We start from the raw sequence: 20402 nt of genomic DNA, 5'->3' as shown, positions 1-20402 counted from the left end.
ACTGGTTTGCTTTCAACTAAGAATACCTACTGTATACCACTTAAATATCCATTAATGCTCTAAAACTCCAAGAAGGATAATTAAAGAGTCTACTTAGAAACAGCACTTCACAGGGCTGCTATAGAAATTATTTGGGAAACAAACTGAAAACTTGACTTGAAAATCTTACTAACATTGATCAATGGTTCAGCCTCTGAAATGGGCTAATGGTGCTGTTTCTTTAACCTACTAATATGGTTTCACATTGGGGTTTTTTTTGGGGGGGGTGTCAGATCACATGGCTTTTTTTTTTCTTTTGAGACAGGGTTTCTCTGTATAGCCCTGGCTGTCCTGAAACTCACTTTTTTGACCAGGCTGGCCTCAAACTCAGAAATCCGCCTGCCTCTGCTTCCCAAGTGCTGGGATTAAAGGTGTGCACCACCACACCCGGCTTGACCGTTTATTTTTTTAAGATGTATTTATTCACTATATGTAAGTACACTGTAGCTGTCTTCAGACACTTTTTCTTCTCACTCTGGACCCGCTCCCTAGCAGTAGCTGTCTTCAGACACCCCAGAAGAGGGCGTCAGATCTCATTACGGATAGTTGTGAGACATCGTGTGGGATTTGAACTCTGGAAGAGCAGTCAGTGCTCTTAACTGCTGAGCCATCTCTCCAGCCCTCAGTTGGCCCTTTATTAAAGCACTGTGTGTATTTGCATTGAGAGGGTTTCACATTGTTAACCAACAAAGTAATTAACAAGCAGAGCTTCTTGCATAAAACATTATGAACCATAAAATTTAAATTCTTTGTTGTTGTTGTTGTTTTGGTTTGTATTTTTAAATAAAGTTTGTAATCCAATGGACATACAAACAAAACTGCACTGAGAAAAGCAATTTCATAAATTAATAATTATTAGGAGAGGTCCAGGTCACAGGAAGAGGGAGTGGAGTGGCCAGGTCTATTGTACTGGTGCGATGTGACACTTTCAGGTTGCAGGAGAAGGACCTGTGCAGTAACAAAGTGCACTTATACAAATGAATGATGGTACAAAGTCTGAGTATGAAAATAATATTTTCTTTCAAAACAGTTTTGCCACAGATTTAAAAAAATGAATGTCACAGAAATTTGATTTAAGTCAGTATTATATTTATATATACACATCCCAAGTTCTGTAGTCTGACCAAGAAAGAAAATCCTTCTGTTCACTTTTACTCATTCTTAAAGCACTGTTAGAATTCACAATGGGAGTTATTGAATAGCTAGCTACATAGTATCATTCCTAACTGTATATCTATCATACACAAAGAAGGAATATATTCACTGTTTTGCACACTCAAAAATACTAGCAAATCTTATCTTAGAATATATTAGTCATTTTTTTCCTTCTCCTTCATCTTCTGCATTACCTTCCCTCTTCCCAAAGATCGTCGTTTTTGCTCTTTAACATAGTTACCATCATCTTTATCCTGATTTCAATTTTTCTTTAATATAAGAATTTTTTTCAGGGGCTGGAGAGATGGTTCAGTGCTGAAGAGCACTGACTGTTCTTCCAGAGGTTCCGAGTTCAATTCCCAGCAACCACATTGTAGCTCACAACCATCTATAATGAGATCTGATGCCCTCTTCTGGGGTGACACTGTACTAACATATATAAAATAAATTAAAAAAAATCCGGATGATGCCCTCCAGGTCCATCCATTTGCCTAGGAATTTCATAAATTCATTCTTTTTAATAGCTGAGTAGTACTCCATTGTGTAAATGTACCACATGTTTTGTCTCCATTCCTCTGTTGAGGGGCATCTGGGTTCTTTCCAGCTTCTGGCTATTATAAATAAGGCTGCTATGAACATAGTGGAGCATGTGTCCTTCTTACCGGTTGGAACATCTTCTGGATATATGCCCAGGAGAGGTATTGCGGGATCCTCTGGTAGTACTATGTCCAATTTTCTGAGGAACCGCCAGACTGATTTCCAGAGTGGTTGTACAAGCTTGCAATCCCACCAACAAAGGAGGAGTGTTCCTCTTTCTCCAAACGATGACACCATTGCATACACTAGCAAGATTTTGCTGAAAGGATCCTGATATAGCTGTCTCTTGTGAGACTAGGCCGGGGTCTAGCAAACACAGAAGTGGATGCTCACAGTCAGCTATTGGATGGAGCACAGCGCCCCCAATGGAGGAGCTAGAGAAAGAACCCAAGGAGCTAAAGGGATCTGCAACCCTATAGGTGGAACAACATTATGAACTAACCAGTACCCTGGAGCTCTTGACTCTAGCTGCATATGTATCAAAAGATGGCCTAGTCGGCCATCACTGGAAAGAGAGGCCCATTGGACTTGCAAACTTTATATGCCCCAGTACAGGGGAATGCCAGGGCCAAAAAATGGGAATGGGTGGGTAGGGAAGTGGGGGGAGTATGGGGGACTTTTGGGATAGCATTCTAAATGTAATTGAGGAAAATACGTAATAATAAAAAAATTAAAAATAATCTTTTCTCTTTCAAATCTGAGCCTATTTCATTGTTGTCCTCTTATTCTTTTTCCTTCATCTTAATCGTTAGATTTTTCCTCTTCTGAGTCTGATTATTTTTAATCCTCCCGATAAAAATCCATCTAAGTGTGTGGTTTACTGTAGCAGTTCAAAAACAACTTTATAATCTCCCAGTTCCACAAGTCAAGGAAGAGCTACTTTACTGTGGTCCTGAAGTTTGGTACTACTCTAATTGTTGTAGGACAGTTTTGGACATTTCTCTGCAAGAGCTTCCAAACCTCTAGAAATCATGTTGCTACTAAATTCTAATTTTCCAAGCATAACCTGGGAATCTGTGCCAATATGTTTATGTTAAGTTTCAGAACTGTAGTTATTTAAAAGTCTCATTCACTACTTCAGTTTGCCCATTGACACAAAGCAATTATTTTTTAAAGATTTATTTATTTCATATATGTGGTTATACTGTTGCTGTCTTCGACATTCCAGAAGAGGGCACTGGATCCCATTACAGGTGGTTGTGAGCCACCATGTGGTTGCTGGTAATTGAACTCAGGACCTCTGGCAAAGCAGTCAGTGCTCTTAACCACTGAGCCATCTCTCCAGCCAAGACACATAGCAATTATTAAGACTAGCTGTCATATCTCTTCTAGGCTCTCTTCTTGAGCCCAGTGTTCTGCTTCTGCCAGTCTGCTAGTATTCTCTTCCTTCCCACTTTTCTGCCTTTCATCATACCCAGAATCCTAAATCATTTAATGGTTTGAAAATGAATAAAAAGAAATGCAAATATAAAATCCCATTGCCAGTAAATAGGTTTGGAGGAAAAGGAAAAGAATATTAAGTAGAGTCCAGGGAGTGGGAACTCTTAACTTGACTACCTCCATTTTCTTGTCCACGTACACATATAGACACCTTTACTGGTTGCTCAGAGACTGAGTCTGCATCCTCCCCACCTCCTTTTTAATGAGCATCATTTAGTGTATCATTATCAGAGAGCCCTACAATCACGAACCTCTATCACTACTGATTCCACTTCTAATTTTTTAACTTGTGGGAAAGTATAATTCTGTATTTGTTTATAATATGTGTAAAATCAGAGAAAGTGGGCTACAAGTTAGTAATCACTGTATTAATGAGCTACATCAATTGATCTTGTGACATCCGTGACAGTGTGCTGGATAAATAAGTTTTCTGGGTTACTGGATATTTGAATTTCAGATATACATGATATTTTATTGTATTTTACTTTGATGTGTACATAATATATTAAACTAATATAATATTATGTATAATATATAATTATATATGTAAACATTAAAATTTATAAGTAAGACATATGATCCAGAGATGTCCTCTAGGTATAATAAATAGTTCCTGTATTCAATTTTTATCAAATCACTGTGCCTTTTTAAAATATTTTTTAAGTTTAGTGGTATATATTTTGTAATGTAAGAATACCTCATTCTTCTGCACTTTTAAATTGAAAATCTGGAAACATATTTTAGATGTTTGTATTTATGAAATTCACCTTTTGGGAAATTATGTTTATCCAAAAACTATTTCAGATCCTGCTTGTAGATCCTGCTTGACCAGTTGAAGGAAGTCAGTGTGAGTTTACAGTTCCCACTATGTTATGTGAAGTAAAGGGGAACATTACAGTTTCTGGAACGATTTTTTAATTGAAAATATCATGAAAGTAGGATAGACGATGGATGACTCCTTCAGGAAGTTCTAGTTGCCTTATATGGGATACTGGAAGAAGAATACATTTGAGATCAAGAAGAATTTACCTAGGAGTCATTGCTACTTGCTGACATGATATTGTGCCCAAACTTATTATTTTTGGATTTTAGTTTCTCCATTTACATAATTTAAAAAGTAGCATCTACTAAAATAGCTCTAATATATACAGAATAGTCATTGCAGAATCTAGTATAGACAGTATTACAGCAACATGAATGTTGTGTCTATACATTGTGTAAACACTGAAAATTGGGTACTTTATGAGGTTTTCTAAAGCACATCATTAAAAATTTGCAAAAATAAACCTTACATCAACTATGTGCAAGACTGGTTTATTTAAAATTTTCATTTACTCATTTATTTTGTTTAATTTTTAAGAGATTATAGTGTTTTAGTAGTTTATCATATGATATACATTTTTGAATATAAAATTTCATAATCACATTTGGACTGCAATATTTTTATTGTGTATTTTAAGAAGAACCATGATTCAGGGGAATTACACTAAGGTAATTATAATAAATTACTCATATAGAAGAGTGTATCTTATAATTAAGTCCTAAATGCCAACCTATTGCATTACTTTTATTCATAACGTTTTTATGTTTATAAAGGTAATGCATATTCATTGTATAAAACTTTTTAAGTAGAAAAAGTTGCAAAAGAGGTAAATGACTACCATAAATTAACAACAATGCAAAACAAAGGCATTGTGTAATCAAGTTACTGTCTTTATAGAAAATTGCTCTTACAAATTAGTTTAAAAGGGTAAATACCCCAATACAAAAACAGATATATATAATGCATGATATGGGCTATCAAAATAATATAGTAACCACAAAAATCTAATCAAAATATTTACGTTTTATCAGTTCTCAGGAATAGTAAAAACTACAGGAGATTCAAACTGGAGGTTTGAGGTAAACAAAATTTTGGTATGTTGGATGGCACTTAGAAAACACAGATTTTAGCTATTTCTCTTCTAGTATTTCATGACAAGGAACCACTAACACAAAAAATATATGCAAAATAAGGTATATGTAAATAATGAATATTTCTGAAAATAATCTAGTATGAAATAAAACATGTTATTATGTATATCTATACAATAGAGGCCATTAAGCCTGACAGTTATACATGCATGTTTGATTAATAATACAGTAATCATTTTCTAATGAGTTAAAGAGCTGACCTTTAGTATGCTTTCATTTTTTGATATTATAAAGGAAGTGTATAATGAATATGATTAGTTATAAACTTCATCTATATCTGTGCCTATATTTCAATAGTTATTAGCATATAGTAATTGTGCATAATGATGAATTGCACCATGGCATTTTTATACGTGTATACATTTTATCATTCACCTCCTATTACTCTCCCCAGTTCACCTCCATTCCTGGTGATCCGCCTTGCTCTTTCCACTTCTATCTTCATCTCCTTTTCCAATTTATTTCAGTGTGTCCTCTGACTTTTTAAAATCATTTTTGATGACTCTAAGTTTCTTTGGGGCTGTTTTCGGGATACTAAGTAAAGAATTACTTACAGGAGCATGGGCTCATTACCATAAGCTATGCCACTAAAGAAAAATAATGTGTTTCCCTTATCCTAGAAGCTATTAATTGCCTATAGATCCGCAGGGATAGTTGGCACCTGGTAAACCCTCTCCATGGCTGTTATTATCTGCTTATAGGTTGGGGAGTCAGGGGGTGGCCTTAAGTCAGTTAAGTGGGTAACCAACTATTCTGATCAGATATGAGTCCTGCAATACAGGAAGGACTCTACTGCTGGTAGTCAAAGTCCTGTGGCTGGGGCAGCTACTGTTATTATTTTGCAAAATGGATACTATGCCTTCATGAAATTGCTGTCTAAATTGCTGTCTAAGTATGTTGATATTCAGATTGGTGCTCCCATCATCTTTGGTTAGAGAAGCTCTTGTTTGCTGTGGGCAAAGGTAAATGCAGAGAGTTATAACTGGCCAGATAATAACTGTATTTTAAGATGCATTCCTAGAATATTATTTGATGGATCAAAGGATAGAAACAATTTTAGAATTCTTAAACATTTTTTGCAGTTCTCAGTATTAATTTGATGGATCTTATGGCAGAGAGAAGTAGTAATATGTTCTTCCTTGTATTCTCGGGTGCTAGTCTTTAATCATGTTTGCTCTTATTCTTTGGTTACTTTGTCTTTTATTGGATCTTCTCCTTTTGCTTGTGTGTAAGCTTTGTTTCTATGATAAGAATACAATTCATCATTTAGAAATGGGGTTCTCTAAGCTTGTTTTTAACTTTCTCATATTGCCTTTTTTTTTTTATCTTTTCAGACGTGGGTTGGCAATAAGCGAAGAAAAATGAGTAGTAAAAGCTGTGAATCAGGAGCAGCAGGAACTGTGTCTGGTACCTCATTGGCAGCGCCAGACATTACAGTCAGAAATGTGGTTAATATTGCCCGCCCTTCAAGCCAGCAATCTTCTTGGACTTCTGCCAATAATGATGTCATTGTAACTGGTATATACAGTCCAGTAAGCTCATCAAGTAAGCAAGGCACTACAAAGCATACAAATACACAAATTACAGAAGCACATAAAATTCCTATTCAGAAGGCAGCCAATAAAAATGACACTGAATTACAATTGCACATTCCTGTTCAAAGACAAGTAGCGCACTGTAAGAATGCTTCTGTGCTCCTAGGGGAAAAGACAATTATTTTGTCAAGACAGACAAGTGTACTAAATGCTGGAAACTCAGTGTACAATCACACAAAGAAAAGCTATGGAAGTTCTCCGGTGCAAGCTTCAGAAATGACAGTACCTCAAAAGCCATCTGTGTGCCAGCGACCTTGCAAAATTGAACCAGTTGGGATTCAAAGGTCATATAAACCTGAACATGCAGGTCTGGCATCACATAACTTATGTGGGCAAAAGCCAACCATTAGAGACCCTTGCTGTAGAACACAAAACTTGGAAATTCGTGAAGTGTTTTCATTGGCAGTCAGTGATTACCCTCAGAGAATTCTGGGAGGAAATAGCACACAGAAGCCGGCCTCAGCAGAAGGAACTTGTTTGTCCATTGCAATGGAGACTGGAGACGCAGAGGATGAATATGCCAGAGAAGAAGAACTGGCATCAATGGGAGCACAAATAACAAGCTACTCAAGGTTTTATGAAAGTGGCAATTCCCTTCGAGCTGAGAACCAAAGTACAAATTTGCCTGGACCAGGAAGAAACCTGCCAAATTCACAAATGGTGAATATTAGAGATTTGTCAGACAATGTACTGTATCAGACTAGAGACTACCATTTGACACCACGGACCTCATTGCATACAGCATCTAGTACTATGTACAGTAATACTAATCCATCACGGAGTAATTTTTCTCCACATTTTGTATCATCAAACCAACTGAGGTTATCACAAAACCAAAACAATTACCAGGTAGGTATAAATTTATTTTATGAAGATTTTTATAGGTGTGCTTGTTTTAAAAACGATGGCTGTGTACAATTATAGTCTAGGTCACAATTCATATTTTGGAATAATTTGAGACTTTTATTTGGAAATGTTGGATTGTAGCCAACACCTAGAAGAATGGTATGTTTTCTTTATCAAGTTTTCAAATGATTAGGACTTTTAAAGATAAAAGGAATATAGACATTTAATAAAATTTGTCTGACATAAAAAATGGTTCACGACATGGTACTTTATAGGAAGCATAAAATTTCCCACATCTAAAATAAGATTATATTGGTTATGTACCCAATTGCCTTCCTTGGATACATAGGTAGGCAGGTGATTAAGCACTCTAGAAATTAATGGCTGCAAACTTAAGAGCTTGGATGGTTTAGCCAACTCATTTGTCTAAAAATAGATGCCTGATTAAAATGTTAAATTGAGCATTAATCAAATAATCGCTTGTATGATGTTTATTGGGAAAAGATATATCCTGAGTAAGACTTTTCAGAAACATTAGACTGGGAAACAAAGAGTATTTATTTCTTTACTGTTTTACATATTCAATTGTTTGGGTATGTTTCAAATAATCTCATTTTAAAAAGTTATTATATATATCTACATATTTACCTATATCTAGAGAGAGAGAGAGACAGAGAGAGAGAGAGAGAGAGAGAGAGAGAGAGAGAGAGAGAGAGAGAGCGCAAGCGCAAAAGAGCGAACACAGTAGCTGTCTTCAGACATACCAGAAGAGGGCACCAGATCCCATTATAGATGGTTGTTAGCCACCATGTGGTTATTGGCAATTGAACTCAGGACCTCTGGAAGAGGAGTGCTCTGAGCCATCTCTCCGGCCTCCTCAAATAATCTCTTTAACTGTGAACTATAAGTCTACCTCTGAACCTTCCTTAAGGTCTACTCCTTAAAAGGAAAAAAAAAAAAACAACAAAAACAAATAAAGATGTTGAGAATTTGAATAATAGGATGTGGATATTTGCTACGTTTCCTTGCTACCAGCTACACATCCGTATCTGTTCAACCACAGTACTGAAGGAAAGATGCTTCCAGGATTTTTTGATTTTAACACACAATTTTCTCCTAGCTCCCTCTCTCTACTCTATAGTTTTATAATTCAAAATGAAAACAGTGGCTGATTGTAGTGGTCTATATCAGTAGTCACTACAAGCTCCTGGCCATCCTAATTCACATAACAAATTCTAAGTCAGCCTGGGCTACATAGTGAGTCCCTGTCTCAAAACAAAAATAAAAATAAAATAATAGAGACCATAAGGGTAGGGGGAAAAATTAATAACACTATGATGTCATACTGAAAGTACATCCCTCCAGCCCCAGTGCTCAGCTGTCCCACTTTTGGATATCTGAACTTCCAGTTCATGGAGAAAGAGACCCCCAGACATCTGCAGACACATTCCAGTAATAAAAAATTCAATCAAATTAAGTCCGCCGCTTGTTCACAGAAGAGATTAGGGATTGGGCCAAAACTGCTTTCATGCCATGTCACACTAAAAAACAGTTCTAAAAGTGGTCAATAAAAATACCATACATTTTACAACCACTTAGTCATTTGTTTAGTTGCCATAGGTTTTGAAAGGTTTTCAGAGCTACCACAATGCTGGTTTGTCCTTCACTACTTGTTTTTTTCATTTTGTTTTGACATAGAGACCCAATATAATGCTGGCTTGGAACTGCCTATATAAGCTTACCTCAGTTTTGTAATCCTCCTGCCTCAGACTCCCACATTCTAGTTATGTGCTCTGACCTCCATCCCATTAGTTGCTTACTTAATATTGTCTTAGCAGAACAATTTTCTAGTGCTTCCTAGCTCTTATTGTTGCTAACTTCAATCTGCCATTTGTTTTCAAAATATAGTTACTACATTAGAGCACATAAGGTTAGTGTAACAAGCAGCCATGGTGTTTAAAATAAAACAACAAAACAAAAACTCCGTATTTTGCTTCAAGGAAGAGTTGTATGCTAAAGGAAAGATACAGTAAAAACACTAGTACCCTCCAAAGATGGTAGTTTACTAACAAAATATGGACGTTCCATTGTTTCCTGGAGCTCTGATGTGTTGCTAGCCATGTTATAAAATTACTTCATTTCATTTATAAAATGGTATTGAAAACTTAATGCTACCATTTAGTAGGTATAGTTTTTGAAATTAGTAATGAACATTTATATTTTCTCAAATGTCTTTTTAACATGAGCAAAATTAGATAATAAAGCATTCTGGAAGGTTTCATTGCAAATTTGTACTTGTATACTGCCATGTGCCTTTGAACCAGAAAAAAAAAATCTTTCCAGATAAAGTTTATATCATCTTGCTTATAATGTTGCAATATTTTATAGTCAATATTTCAAGAATTGGGAATAAAATGAGGTTTTTTTATGTTATATCTGAGGACCTTTTCTGATTTCATTTACACATCATAGAATTCCAAGTTTCTTATTCTTTATTTTCATAACTCATAAAATTTAACCACTAAAATTATGTAGAAATAATTGAAAATAACATCTTGGTTCTGAATTGCAAGAATTTTGATAGGCTTATAACCATTCCTAAGCATCGTTCTATTATCACTTAATGGGGAAAAAAGATTTCTATCTCTAAAATATGTTAGTTGCTTATCCAAAAATGATAATATTAAAAAATAATTTATAAAGATAATCTATTTCTCAGAGCCCTGATAGAGACTGGGTAGGGAAAAGAGTGGAAGCAATTTGATATGTGCATCACAACATCGCCTTTTTTTCCAAACAACCCACTCTCAAAAAGACAAATACCTAATGTTCTTTCTCATTCGTGTTCCCTAGCCTCTAACTGTGCATTGAGGAGGGCACAAGCATTGGATAAACTAGGAAGCGCCAAAGACCTCATGAGACTGGGGAAAGTGGATCTTAAGGAAGGGAGTGAGGAAACAAGAGAGTAAAATGAAAGGCAGAATACTGCGTGAAAGCCTATGGTAGGACAAAGGGAAGGTAGGAAGAGAGGAAGGAGTGGGTAGGATAACAATCAATAAAAATGAAGTCTGCCTAAAGTGCCTTATGGGAACTGTTAATCTGTTACTTTGTGAGCTGATTTTATATATATATATCTATATAGAGAGTGATATATATATACATATATATACATATATAGCTATATATATATATATGTAACATATTAAATTATATATAAATATAATATATATAATATTTTTAAAAGTAAAATGTTCTTTTCAACCAGAAGAAATGTCCTCTCCTGTCCCCATGTTCTTACTTTCTAAAAGAGTCTTTTGCATCTTGCCATGTTTAGCTTTTTGTAGAGTTTCAGAAAGTCATAGCAAGTGAGCAGTGAAGGCTTTAATCAATTCAATTAATTAGAAAGTATTTATTGACTTCCTGTCACATTCCCAGCAATGTTCTCATGTTACACACCTCATAACCTAAAAATACAAAATAAAAACTAGGGAACTCTGACAATTAAGCATTATGACTGGCAGGCATTGGTGCTTGTCTCATAACAGAACAATTGAAGGAAAGCTAAATCATTGATTTATGAATTTCTTACTGTTGACAGTTATTGCCTAATTGTTTCAGTTAATCAAATCACATTTAATGAAATGCTAATTAATAAAAATTCAATTTCCTTAACCCACATAAAATAAAACATATTTCAGTATGTAGCTTCAGTCGTTTGAAATTATAAAAATAGGGTATTCAATATGTGTGTAGAATTCTTTATAGATGTCATAGTTTCTAACGGTTTCTATTGCTGTGATAAAGACAATGGCATAGAGCACCTCGGGGAAGAAAGAGTTTATTTGACTTACACTTCCATATCACAATCTATCACTAGGAAAAGTCAGGGCAGGAGCACCAGCAAGAACCTAGAGGCAGAAACTGAAGCAGAGACCATGGAGGATACTGCTTATTGGCTTGCTCAGCTTGCTTTGCTAAATACACTAGAACCATCTGCCCATTGATGGAATCACCCACAAAGCACAGTTTGCTTTCTTAAATACTCTAGGATCATCTGCCCATTGATGGCATTACCCACAGTGGGTTACATTCTCCTACACCAAAAATTAATCAAGAAAATGTCCTATAGGTTTGCCTACAGACAAATCTTATGGAGGTATTTTCTCATCTGAGGTTCTCTTTTCTCAGATGAGTCTAGCTTCTGTCAAGTTGACAAAATTAGCACAACTGACCCTTTGTCAACTTGACACAAAAACACATCACTATTAAACTGTAAGATTTTCTTTCTTGTTTGTCTCCCAAATGTCATGTTACTATTAATATTATAAAACAAAACATAGAATAACCTTAAAAGTTCCACAGTCTTGAAAAACTTCAACAATTTAAAAGCCAAGTTCTCTTTGAAAACTCAATGTCTCTTTAAAATTTCAAAGTTGCTAAAATATTCAAGGTCTCATAACTGTGGATTCCCATAAAATAAGAAAACACTCTAAATACTTTATTGCTCCAAGAAGGAAGAACAAATGTATAGTCACAATCAAAGCAAAGCAAACCTGACATCCAGCAGTGTTAATCAAATACTGTAGCTGAATGACCCACAGCTAGGATTCTCTCATGATCTTCTGGACTCCACAGAACCCGGGGCAACTTCACTTCTTTGTCTCTGCCATCCACAACACACCTAGTTCATTTCACAGTCTCAAGTTGGCTCCATTCTAAAGCTGTTGCTGTTTTTGGGGGTCATCCCATGGCACTGGCATCTCCAAAATGCTGCGGTGTCCACATGCTGCACCTTGACAAATGAACTCTCAGGCTTTCTTCAGGGACTCCAGACCTATTACTTGGTGCCAATCCTCAGCCTTTTCCTGTAAGCCCTTCAATCCTGGGGTTTCTACTACAACAGAGGGTTTACCTTCACAAGTGACCTCTCCTGGCCTTTCATAGTGCCAAAGTCCAGTGCTTTTCAGGACTCCTTCATGCCTTCAAATCCAGTACCATGATATACTAGATTATACAATGCTTATACATTACTAAGTTTGGCTACCAACACGAGATACAACCTTGTTCCCCTCTGGACCACAGCTTCCACATACTGAACCTGAGAGAATATTCCCCCAAAGATTTTGCCTCAATGATGCTGGGCTTTTATTAATCATAGTTAATCTCTCAGCCTGATTGTCTCAAGAGGGCAAAGGTTTCATTGTAGTGGTGCTGGTCTCTTGTTGATCATACTGACTTTCACCCCCAGCTGACCAAAACCCATGTATTTTATTTCAACTTCTCTCTTGAGCAGCCTAGATCTAGTCTTTGCTGGGTTCTCAAAACTTCACTCTAAAACTTAACAAGCCAGGCTTCCATTCTCTGCATCTTTTTTCAGCATTATCACAGAACAGCTCATTAAGCTCTAGGTAATCAATGGCTTTTCCAGCCCAGTGTCACAAAACCCATCATAGTCTTCCTAAGAATGGCATGGTCAGGTCTGTCACAGTAATACCCCATTATAAAACACCACAACGAAAGCAACTTGGAGAAGAAAATGTTTCTTTGGTTTATATGTCCACATCCCAATCCATTGCTGAGGGAATTTGGGTCAGGAATACAAGCTGGAAGCTGGAATTTGGAGGCAGGAAGTGACTTTGGTTTGAAATCTGTGTCTTATGGCTACAGTAAGTTGCCTACTGACTTGCTCTCCATGGTTTTCTTTCTTAGAGGACTCAGAACCACCTGCCCAGAAGTGGCATCACCCACAGTGATCTGGGCTCTCCTATACCAACAATTAATCAAGAAAATACCCCATATTCTTGCACACAGGCCAATCTTTTGGAGACATTTTCTCAGTTGAACTGTCTTCTTTTCAGATGACTAGCCTGGGTCCCATTGACAAAACAGTAACAGAACAACTAAATTACTTTTGGAATCAAGTTAATGCTTTTGAAGTGTGATTCCTATATGAACTTTCATATGACCTAAATTCTCTAAAAGGAAACAAACTTCAAAAATTAACCATATACATGGCTTCTGAATGTATACCCATCAAAAGTAGTTAAGTATCTAATGTACAATTAATATATTGATATACATCATCAGCTTCAAGCATAAGTATAATTTTTTTCATGAAACGTGTTACATTTGGATTCACTATGCTCAACCACACAAGCAATGTAGTTCTCATTTACATTTAAGCAATTGTGTTATTTTTTTTAAAAATACATCCATTTTTAGCCATAAGAAAGATTTCAAACTAAAGGCATTTCCTTGTATTAAACTTGCAATTCTTGGTTGAATTAAATAGGTTGGCCTGTCTAGGAAGTAGCTTTATGATGGTCATTTTAAAAGGTCATTGTCATCTATCAAGTATCCAATTATTTTTATGTCTCTTATATAAGGTCTGTGTTTGAGTCTATGTATTTTTTTTTTTTACATTTTTCTTCTGCATTCCTACTTCCTCTTTCTTACTTTCTAGCCTGGATTGCCTCTTATACAAATTCATATAAAAGTCTCTACTTCTTATACATGGACAGTCATATTAAACTTCCCAATATATAAAAATACAGTTCTGACACATAACAGGTATACCACAGAATTACATAGAAGTGTACATGGCACTCCTCGCTTCCACCAAATGGCTTCAGCCGACCACAGCAGTGCTAGATGAGCTGACAGTTCCTCGGATACAGCTGTGCTTTGGTGCCACAGCGGTGGTACGATTCTTTTTTCCCTGGAATGTCTCTTTTTTATTTTTATCAAAAATTCTACTCACTTTTTAAGATTCAGCTGCGATATCAACCCACAAGTGGGTGTAATTTCGCCATACTTTGAACTCCTATTACTTTATTTATTGGATATCCATTATAATTCTTATTATAGTTGTCTTTGTATTAAAATCTTGTGTACCTGTCTTATCTCTTCCTTTCAAATCATACTTCTTGCCCTCCAGGAAATTAGGTTTTACCTATCTTTTTATTTCCTGTAACAGCTAAAACGGCATCTCATATAGGAGAGATACCTGATAGACATTTGAACAGAATTTAAATTAGAAACCTTGAAAAGTTATATCTACTTATTTTAATAATGTTCAATTTGTCAAAAAGTTTTTGAAGTCTTTTACAATTGTTTTAAGAACCTGTGGGATTCTTTTAAATGCTTTTACTGATGACAAATCATCACTAAAATTTGATTTTAGAAAATAGAATTCATTCTGAGCCACATTTAGTGAATAGTATGAATGTTTAATCTAGGCTGAATTTTTTAGTTACAATAAAAGGTGTATGAGTAATGAGACAGAATCTCTTGATAAGGCGTGAACTGACATTTTCAAGTTACCCAAATGCTTTCAACAATGACAACATTATTTTAATGAGTTTATAATATCATTAATTTTCTAGTTTGAAATACAGAACACTCATTTGGCTGTGTAAGTTCTGAAATGTTTGTGAGATCCACCTTGTAGATTTATTTCATAATTTTCTAAATCAGGTTGTTTATGTGTAAAATTAAACTAACTGTCCATTTCATTTGAGTACTAGGATTTATGGGTTCTAGTGCATGAGAATCCTGTCTTTCAATCTTACACCAAAAAAGACTCCTAAAAGTCAAAGGAATGTTTATTAGTCAATTCTATTTTTATATAATCTAGCTATTCTGGCTAGCTGTTCTTTGAATTGAACTAGAAATATAAGGAATTAAAGAATACATTACAGTAGATGTTAGTATTATTGAACACTTTAGTAGTTTAGGATTCTGTTTTATCCATAATTCTTTGCTGTACCATACTTGTTTTCTAGAGGTTCTGCATAGCTACTTTTGAGTTATTCTCACTAGTAAGAATATGTGAAGTGATTATTAAAAATAATTGCATATCTCTATTTGTATGGAGCACATGATGTAATTATTTCAGTTGATTTGTCATGTTTATTTCTAAAATAAAAAATCAATTATTCATACTCTGACATGACCTTCTGCATGTTAATAAAATACTTTTAGTTATGTTAAGCCAAGATTTCATGTCCATTATACAGATGATTGAAGTAATTATATTCTTAACTCTGATCATTACCCTCTTCCATTTGTAAACGTTAAAAATCTCTCAAAAATTGGAGACATTATTAGAAAATATTTGCTGGGATATGAAATACTTTTATACTATGGGAGATGTATGTATCTGTTCATGACTGCAACATTGCAGAATTTCATTATCAACACTAAACACTGGACTGCAACTCAAAAAGAACAGATTTTACCTGACATCCACTTTATCTACAGAATCTTTATATAGAGAAGATAGAGCTTAAAATTTCATCTTTCCTACCTTTTATAGTTATGTATTGTTTATACAAAAGAATCATCCTTCAAATCATTGGTCTTAAAAATCTATATTTATCACTTTGTGATAAGATGGAAGGCATATCAAGGTAGTGATCTAACAAGGACACAATTTAGAAAAAACAGTTTTTCAGTGATTTGTACTGAATCCCTAAGATTACTTAATTCCTAAAATATTGATATATCTTAATCCATATTAAGAAGGCACCTATAATAACATTTATATTAGTAAGTACTTAGTGTTCAAAGTAAATACTGCTAATGTGTTTCATTTATAGTAACATCTCTTGTTTTGTGATGATATGCTATTTAAAAATTCTTTTCTCTTAATCCACAGAGCATTGAAATTTAAAAATAATTTTATTTTTTACATACTTTCATATCCCTTACAGGTCCCAACAAGCATTTTTGTTTTAATTTCTGGAAGATTCTACACCATTTATTTATTTATTTATTTATTTATTTATTTATTTATTTATTTATTTGGTATTTTCTTCGTTTACATTTCCAATGCTATCCCAAAAGTCCCCCATACCCTCCCCCCCACTCCCCTACCCACCCACTCCCACTTCTTGGCCCTGGCGTTCCCCTGTACTGAGGCATATAAAGTTTGCATGACCAATGGGCCTCTCTTTCCAGTGATGGCCAACTAGGCCATCTTCTGATTCATATGCAGCTAGAGACACGAGCTCTGGTGGGTACTGGTTAGTTTATATTGTTCTACACCATTTCTTTTTTTTAAATTAGGTATTTATTTCATTTACATTTCCAATGCTATCCCAAAAGTCCCCCACCCACTCCCACTTCTTGGCCCTGGGGTTTCCCTGTACTGAGGCAGATAAAGTTTGCATGACCAATGGGCCTCTCTTTCCACTGATGGCCAACTAGGCCATCTTCTGATACATATGCAGCTAGAGACATGAGCTCTGGGGGGTACTGGTTAGTTCATATTGTTGTTCCACTTATAGGGTTGCAGATCCCTTTAGCTCCTTGGTTACTTTCTCTAGCTCCTCCATTGGGGGCCCTGTGATCCATCCAATAGCTGACTGTGAGCATCCACTTCTGTGTTTGCTAGGCCCTGCCATAGTCTCACAAGAGACAGCTATATCTGGGTCCTTTCAGCAAAATCTTGCTAGTGTATGCAATGGTGTCAGCGTTTGGAGGCTGATTATGGGATGGATCCCCGGATATGGCAGTCTCTAGATGGTCCATCCTTTCATCTCAGCTCTACACCATTTCGAATTATTTTTTTTTCTATAAGGGAAGGCTCTTTAAATAAGTAAGGAATGGATGCCATCGATTTGGACTATGTTCTAAATACATATCTATTTTTCTCCATATCATATGCAATGTTTGTTTTTAGTGTTGATCAACATTACGAGCAATGTTAATACATACTAAGATTCCATTTGTTGTTTTCACAGATTTCAGGAAACCTTTCTGTGCCTTGGATTACAGGGTGTTCTAGGAAAAGAGCAGTAAGTAATCTTTCCTTTAATGCAACAAATGAGTTTCCTGTCATAGTCTTAGTGGAAATATCATTGAAAATTTTAAATGATTTTTATTGAACTAATAAAAACCTAGCTTTGATAAAACTAAATTGGCTCAAAACATGTATTTCTAGATCATAATATCTAATCTTCAAAGGCAACCTTAATTCCTGAAATCAATATACTGAGTAATCTATGGGCAGGACTTTCTGTTTAAAAACAAATTTATGTTTTTACTTGCAAGTTTTTTTAATACTTCAGTTTATAAAAAAGAAATGTTTAAGTAAAAAAAAAGAAAAGAAAATAGGTTCATAACCAAAAGAAAACATTTAAAGCAACTCACAAAATATCTTAGTTTTCTCTTTCACTGATCATACAACTTAATCTTAACAGATAATAAATATTTACTAATATACCTCACCACTCTTATAACAATTCAGCATTTTAGAAGTGATATGTAGCTAATATTTATAACTACTTTAAGTTCTTTACTGTAATATCATAGAAATTCACTAAGATTGCATTTTCCAATAAAATCTCATTGACTTTTTCTGTGTAGGACTCATAAAACTATATTTAACCAAGTACCCTGAATACTTTGTTGTAACTGGTACATACAAAAACCTGCAAAGTTGTGGAAAATAAATGTACATTTATAAAGGTAACTGAAGTTACAAAAAGATGGATGAGTTTGAGGACGAATGAAATTAGAGCTAGGACTTCTGTATTCAGACAAGACTGTTCAGATTTTTTACTTCCTCCTCGTCTCTGTAACGTAGAGAAATGATGAAAATAATGTAAGAGATTTCTGAAAGGTGGAAAGAAGGTGAAATGGTTAGAGAGCGCAGGGCCTGGAGGAATCATAAGGTACATTGTCATTTACTTAACAACAAAAGCAGAAGGCCACCTGATTTAAATGGCATGTAACACTCACACTAGCAACAGGAAAACACACACACACACACACACACACACACACACACACACACACACACGGCATTAATACCTTCACCCTCCTGAAGAGTTCCATAAACAAGTTTGGGAATTTGGTAAGGAGGATCAGCTAAGAAGCTTCTCTCGGCATCCTATACACAGCACTGCATGTTGGCATCATCAAGAGGAATTAAGACACAGCATGAAGTTCCTGAAATAAGGTGAATCCACTTTTCTTTCTATAGATATAGATCTGTTGATTGGCATTATAGGGACATTATCCTCACAAGTGCCTGGGTTTCTATCACTTTAGGTGGCCCTAAAATGCATTAGTGATGTCAGATCATATGAAAATACCATCAAAGAAGATATAGGAATTAAAGAATCACTTAAACTATAATCTTATTAGGTTTCCAGAGAATGCCCTGAAACAGGCATAGACTTAAGGTAAGTCAGTCTTGAGGCAGTGTCTGAGGTAAAGGTACAGCTTACTTAGGAAAGGCAAAGGGTGCTGTTTTTGAAAATTTCCTTTGGAAAGGGTAATTGTCACACCAGAAGAAGTAGGTCTTAAGTCAGTTGACATTACCATATTAGGCTAAAATGCACTGTGAACTCTGGTTTAGGGCTAACGCAGATGTTTGCAAAGTTCCGGGCACATCTCCGGTTAAGGGGCAAATGGAAAAGAACACAGAACAAAGGTCCTAGGTAATATATGACTTAACAATGTGACAGTGGTGGGCCCATTCTGGGCCTGGGAAGCAGGGAAACTGAGTGTGTTCTTGCCCTTCTAAAGCCCTTCCAGTTAGAACTTGCTGGAAGGCTGGTTTCCAAAGGGCATGGGCTCCCCAGTCTTGTGATGGGACAAGACTGTAGATACTACCAGAAAGTCTAAGCCAAACCTAAGCAGATGAGTATCTATTAAAAAAAAAAGATAAGACTGAAAGCCTAGGAAGATAGTGGTCAAGATATCCAGGAAGCAGGTGAAAATCCCTCAGTATACAAAGTCACAGGGATGATAAAAACCCGGCTACTGGCACACACAGATGGTGGCATCTGACAAACAAGGTAGAAAAAAACTGTGAAAGCACTAAAATAAGCAGGTTCAAGTTATCTTCAGTGGCAGCAAACGGGTGTTAGGCTAGAGGCGAAGACTATAGCTTGGTTGGTACAGTGCTTGCTTGCCATGCATTCAGCACTAGCTTCAACACCCCCTCTCCCTGCCTCTATGAAGGCGCCCACTCACTACTGCCTAAGTGGCCTGGTGTTGCCCTATCCTGGGTCATCAAGCCCCTCCACAGGACCAAGGGGCTTCCCTCCCAGTGATGCCAGATAAGTCCATCCTCTGCTACATATCTGGCTGGAGCCATGGGTACCCACTGTATAGTCTTTGGTTTGTGGTTTAGTCCCTGGGAACTTTGAGGGGTCTGGTTGGTTGATATTGTTATTCTTCCTATGAGGTTGCAAACCCCTTCAACTCCTTCAGTTTTTCCCCTAACTTCCCCATTAAGCGTCCCCACTCTCAGTCCAATGGTTGGCTGTGTATATCTGCATCTGTATTGGTCAGGATCTGGCAGAGCCTCTCAGGAGACAGCTATACCAGGCTCCTGTCAGCAAGCACTTCTTGGCATCAGCAATAGTATTCGGGTTTGGTGTCAGCAGATGGGATGTCCCTAGGTGGGGCACTCTCTGGATGGACTTTCCTTTAGTTTCTGCTCCACTCTTTGTCCCTGCATTTCCTTTTGACAGGAGGAATTCTAGATTAATATTTTTGAGGTAGGTGGGTGGCCCCATCCCTCAACTGGAAGCCATGCCTATACATTGGATATGGTCTCTACAGGTTCTATCTCGCCTTTGTTGGGTATTTTGGCTAAAATCCTCCCTGTTGGGTCCTGGGAACCTCTTGGGTCCCTGGCATATGGGATTTTGTAGTGGCTGCTCCTAGTTCCCTCTCCCTCACTGCTACACACCTACTTTCATATTACTGACCCTCTGTACTTCTCCCTCATCACCT

At 36.2% G+C, this 20402-nt stretch overlaps 1 protein-coding gene across 2 annotated transcripts in view; it reads left to right on the top strand.

Moving 5' to 3' along the window:
• Positions 1–20402, top strand: part of Hdx (highly divergent homeobox) — a 121876-nt gene that overhangs the window by 29797 nt on the left and 71677 nt on the right. For both annotated transcript variants that reach the window (NM_001290459.1, NM_001080549.2), the window contains 2 exons: positions 6540–7649; positions 17393–17446. In NM_001290459.1, coding sequence (NP_001277388.1) covers positions 6567–7649; positions 17393–17446 — 1137 coding nt within the window. In that variant the 5' untranslated portion in view covers positions 6540–6566. The remainder of the gene's footprint in view (positions 1–6539; positions 7650–17392; positions 17447–20402) is intronic.

The sequence above is a fragment of the Mus musculus genome, chromosome X, assembly GCF_000001635.26.
Source record: "Mus musculus strain C57BL/6J chromosome X, GRCm38.p6 C57BL/6J".
Taxonomy (NCBI): domain Eukaryota; kingdom Metazoa; phylum Chordata; class Mammalia; order Rodentia; family Muridae; genus Mus; species Mus musculus.
The sequence above is the reverse complement of the archived record's forward strand: the minus strand, read 5'-3'. Positions and strand labels throughout refer to the sequence as shown.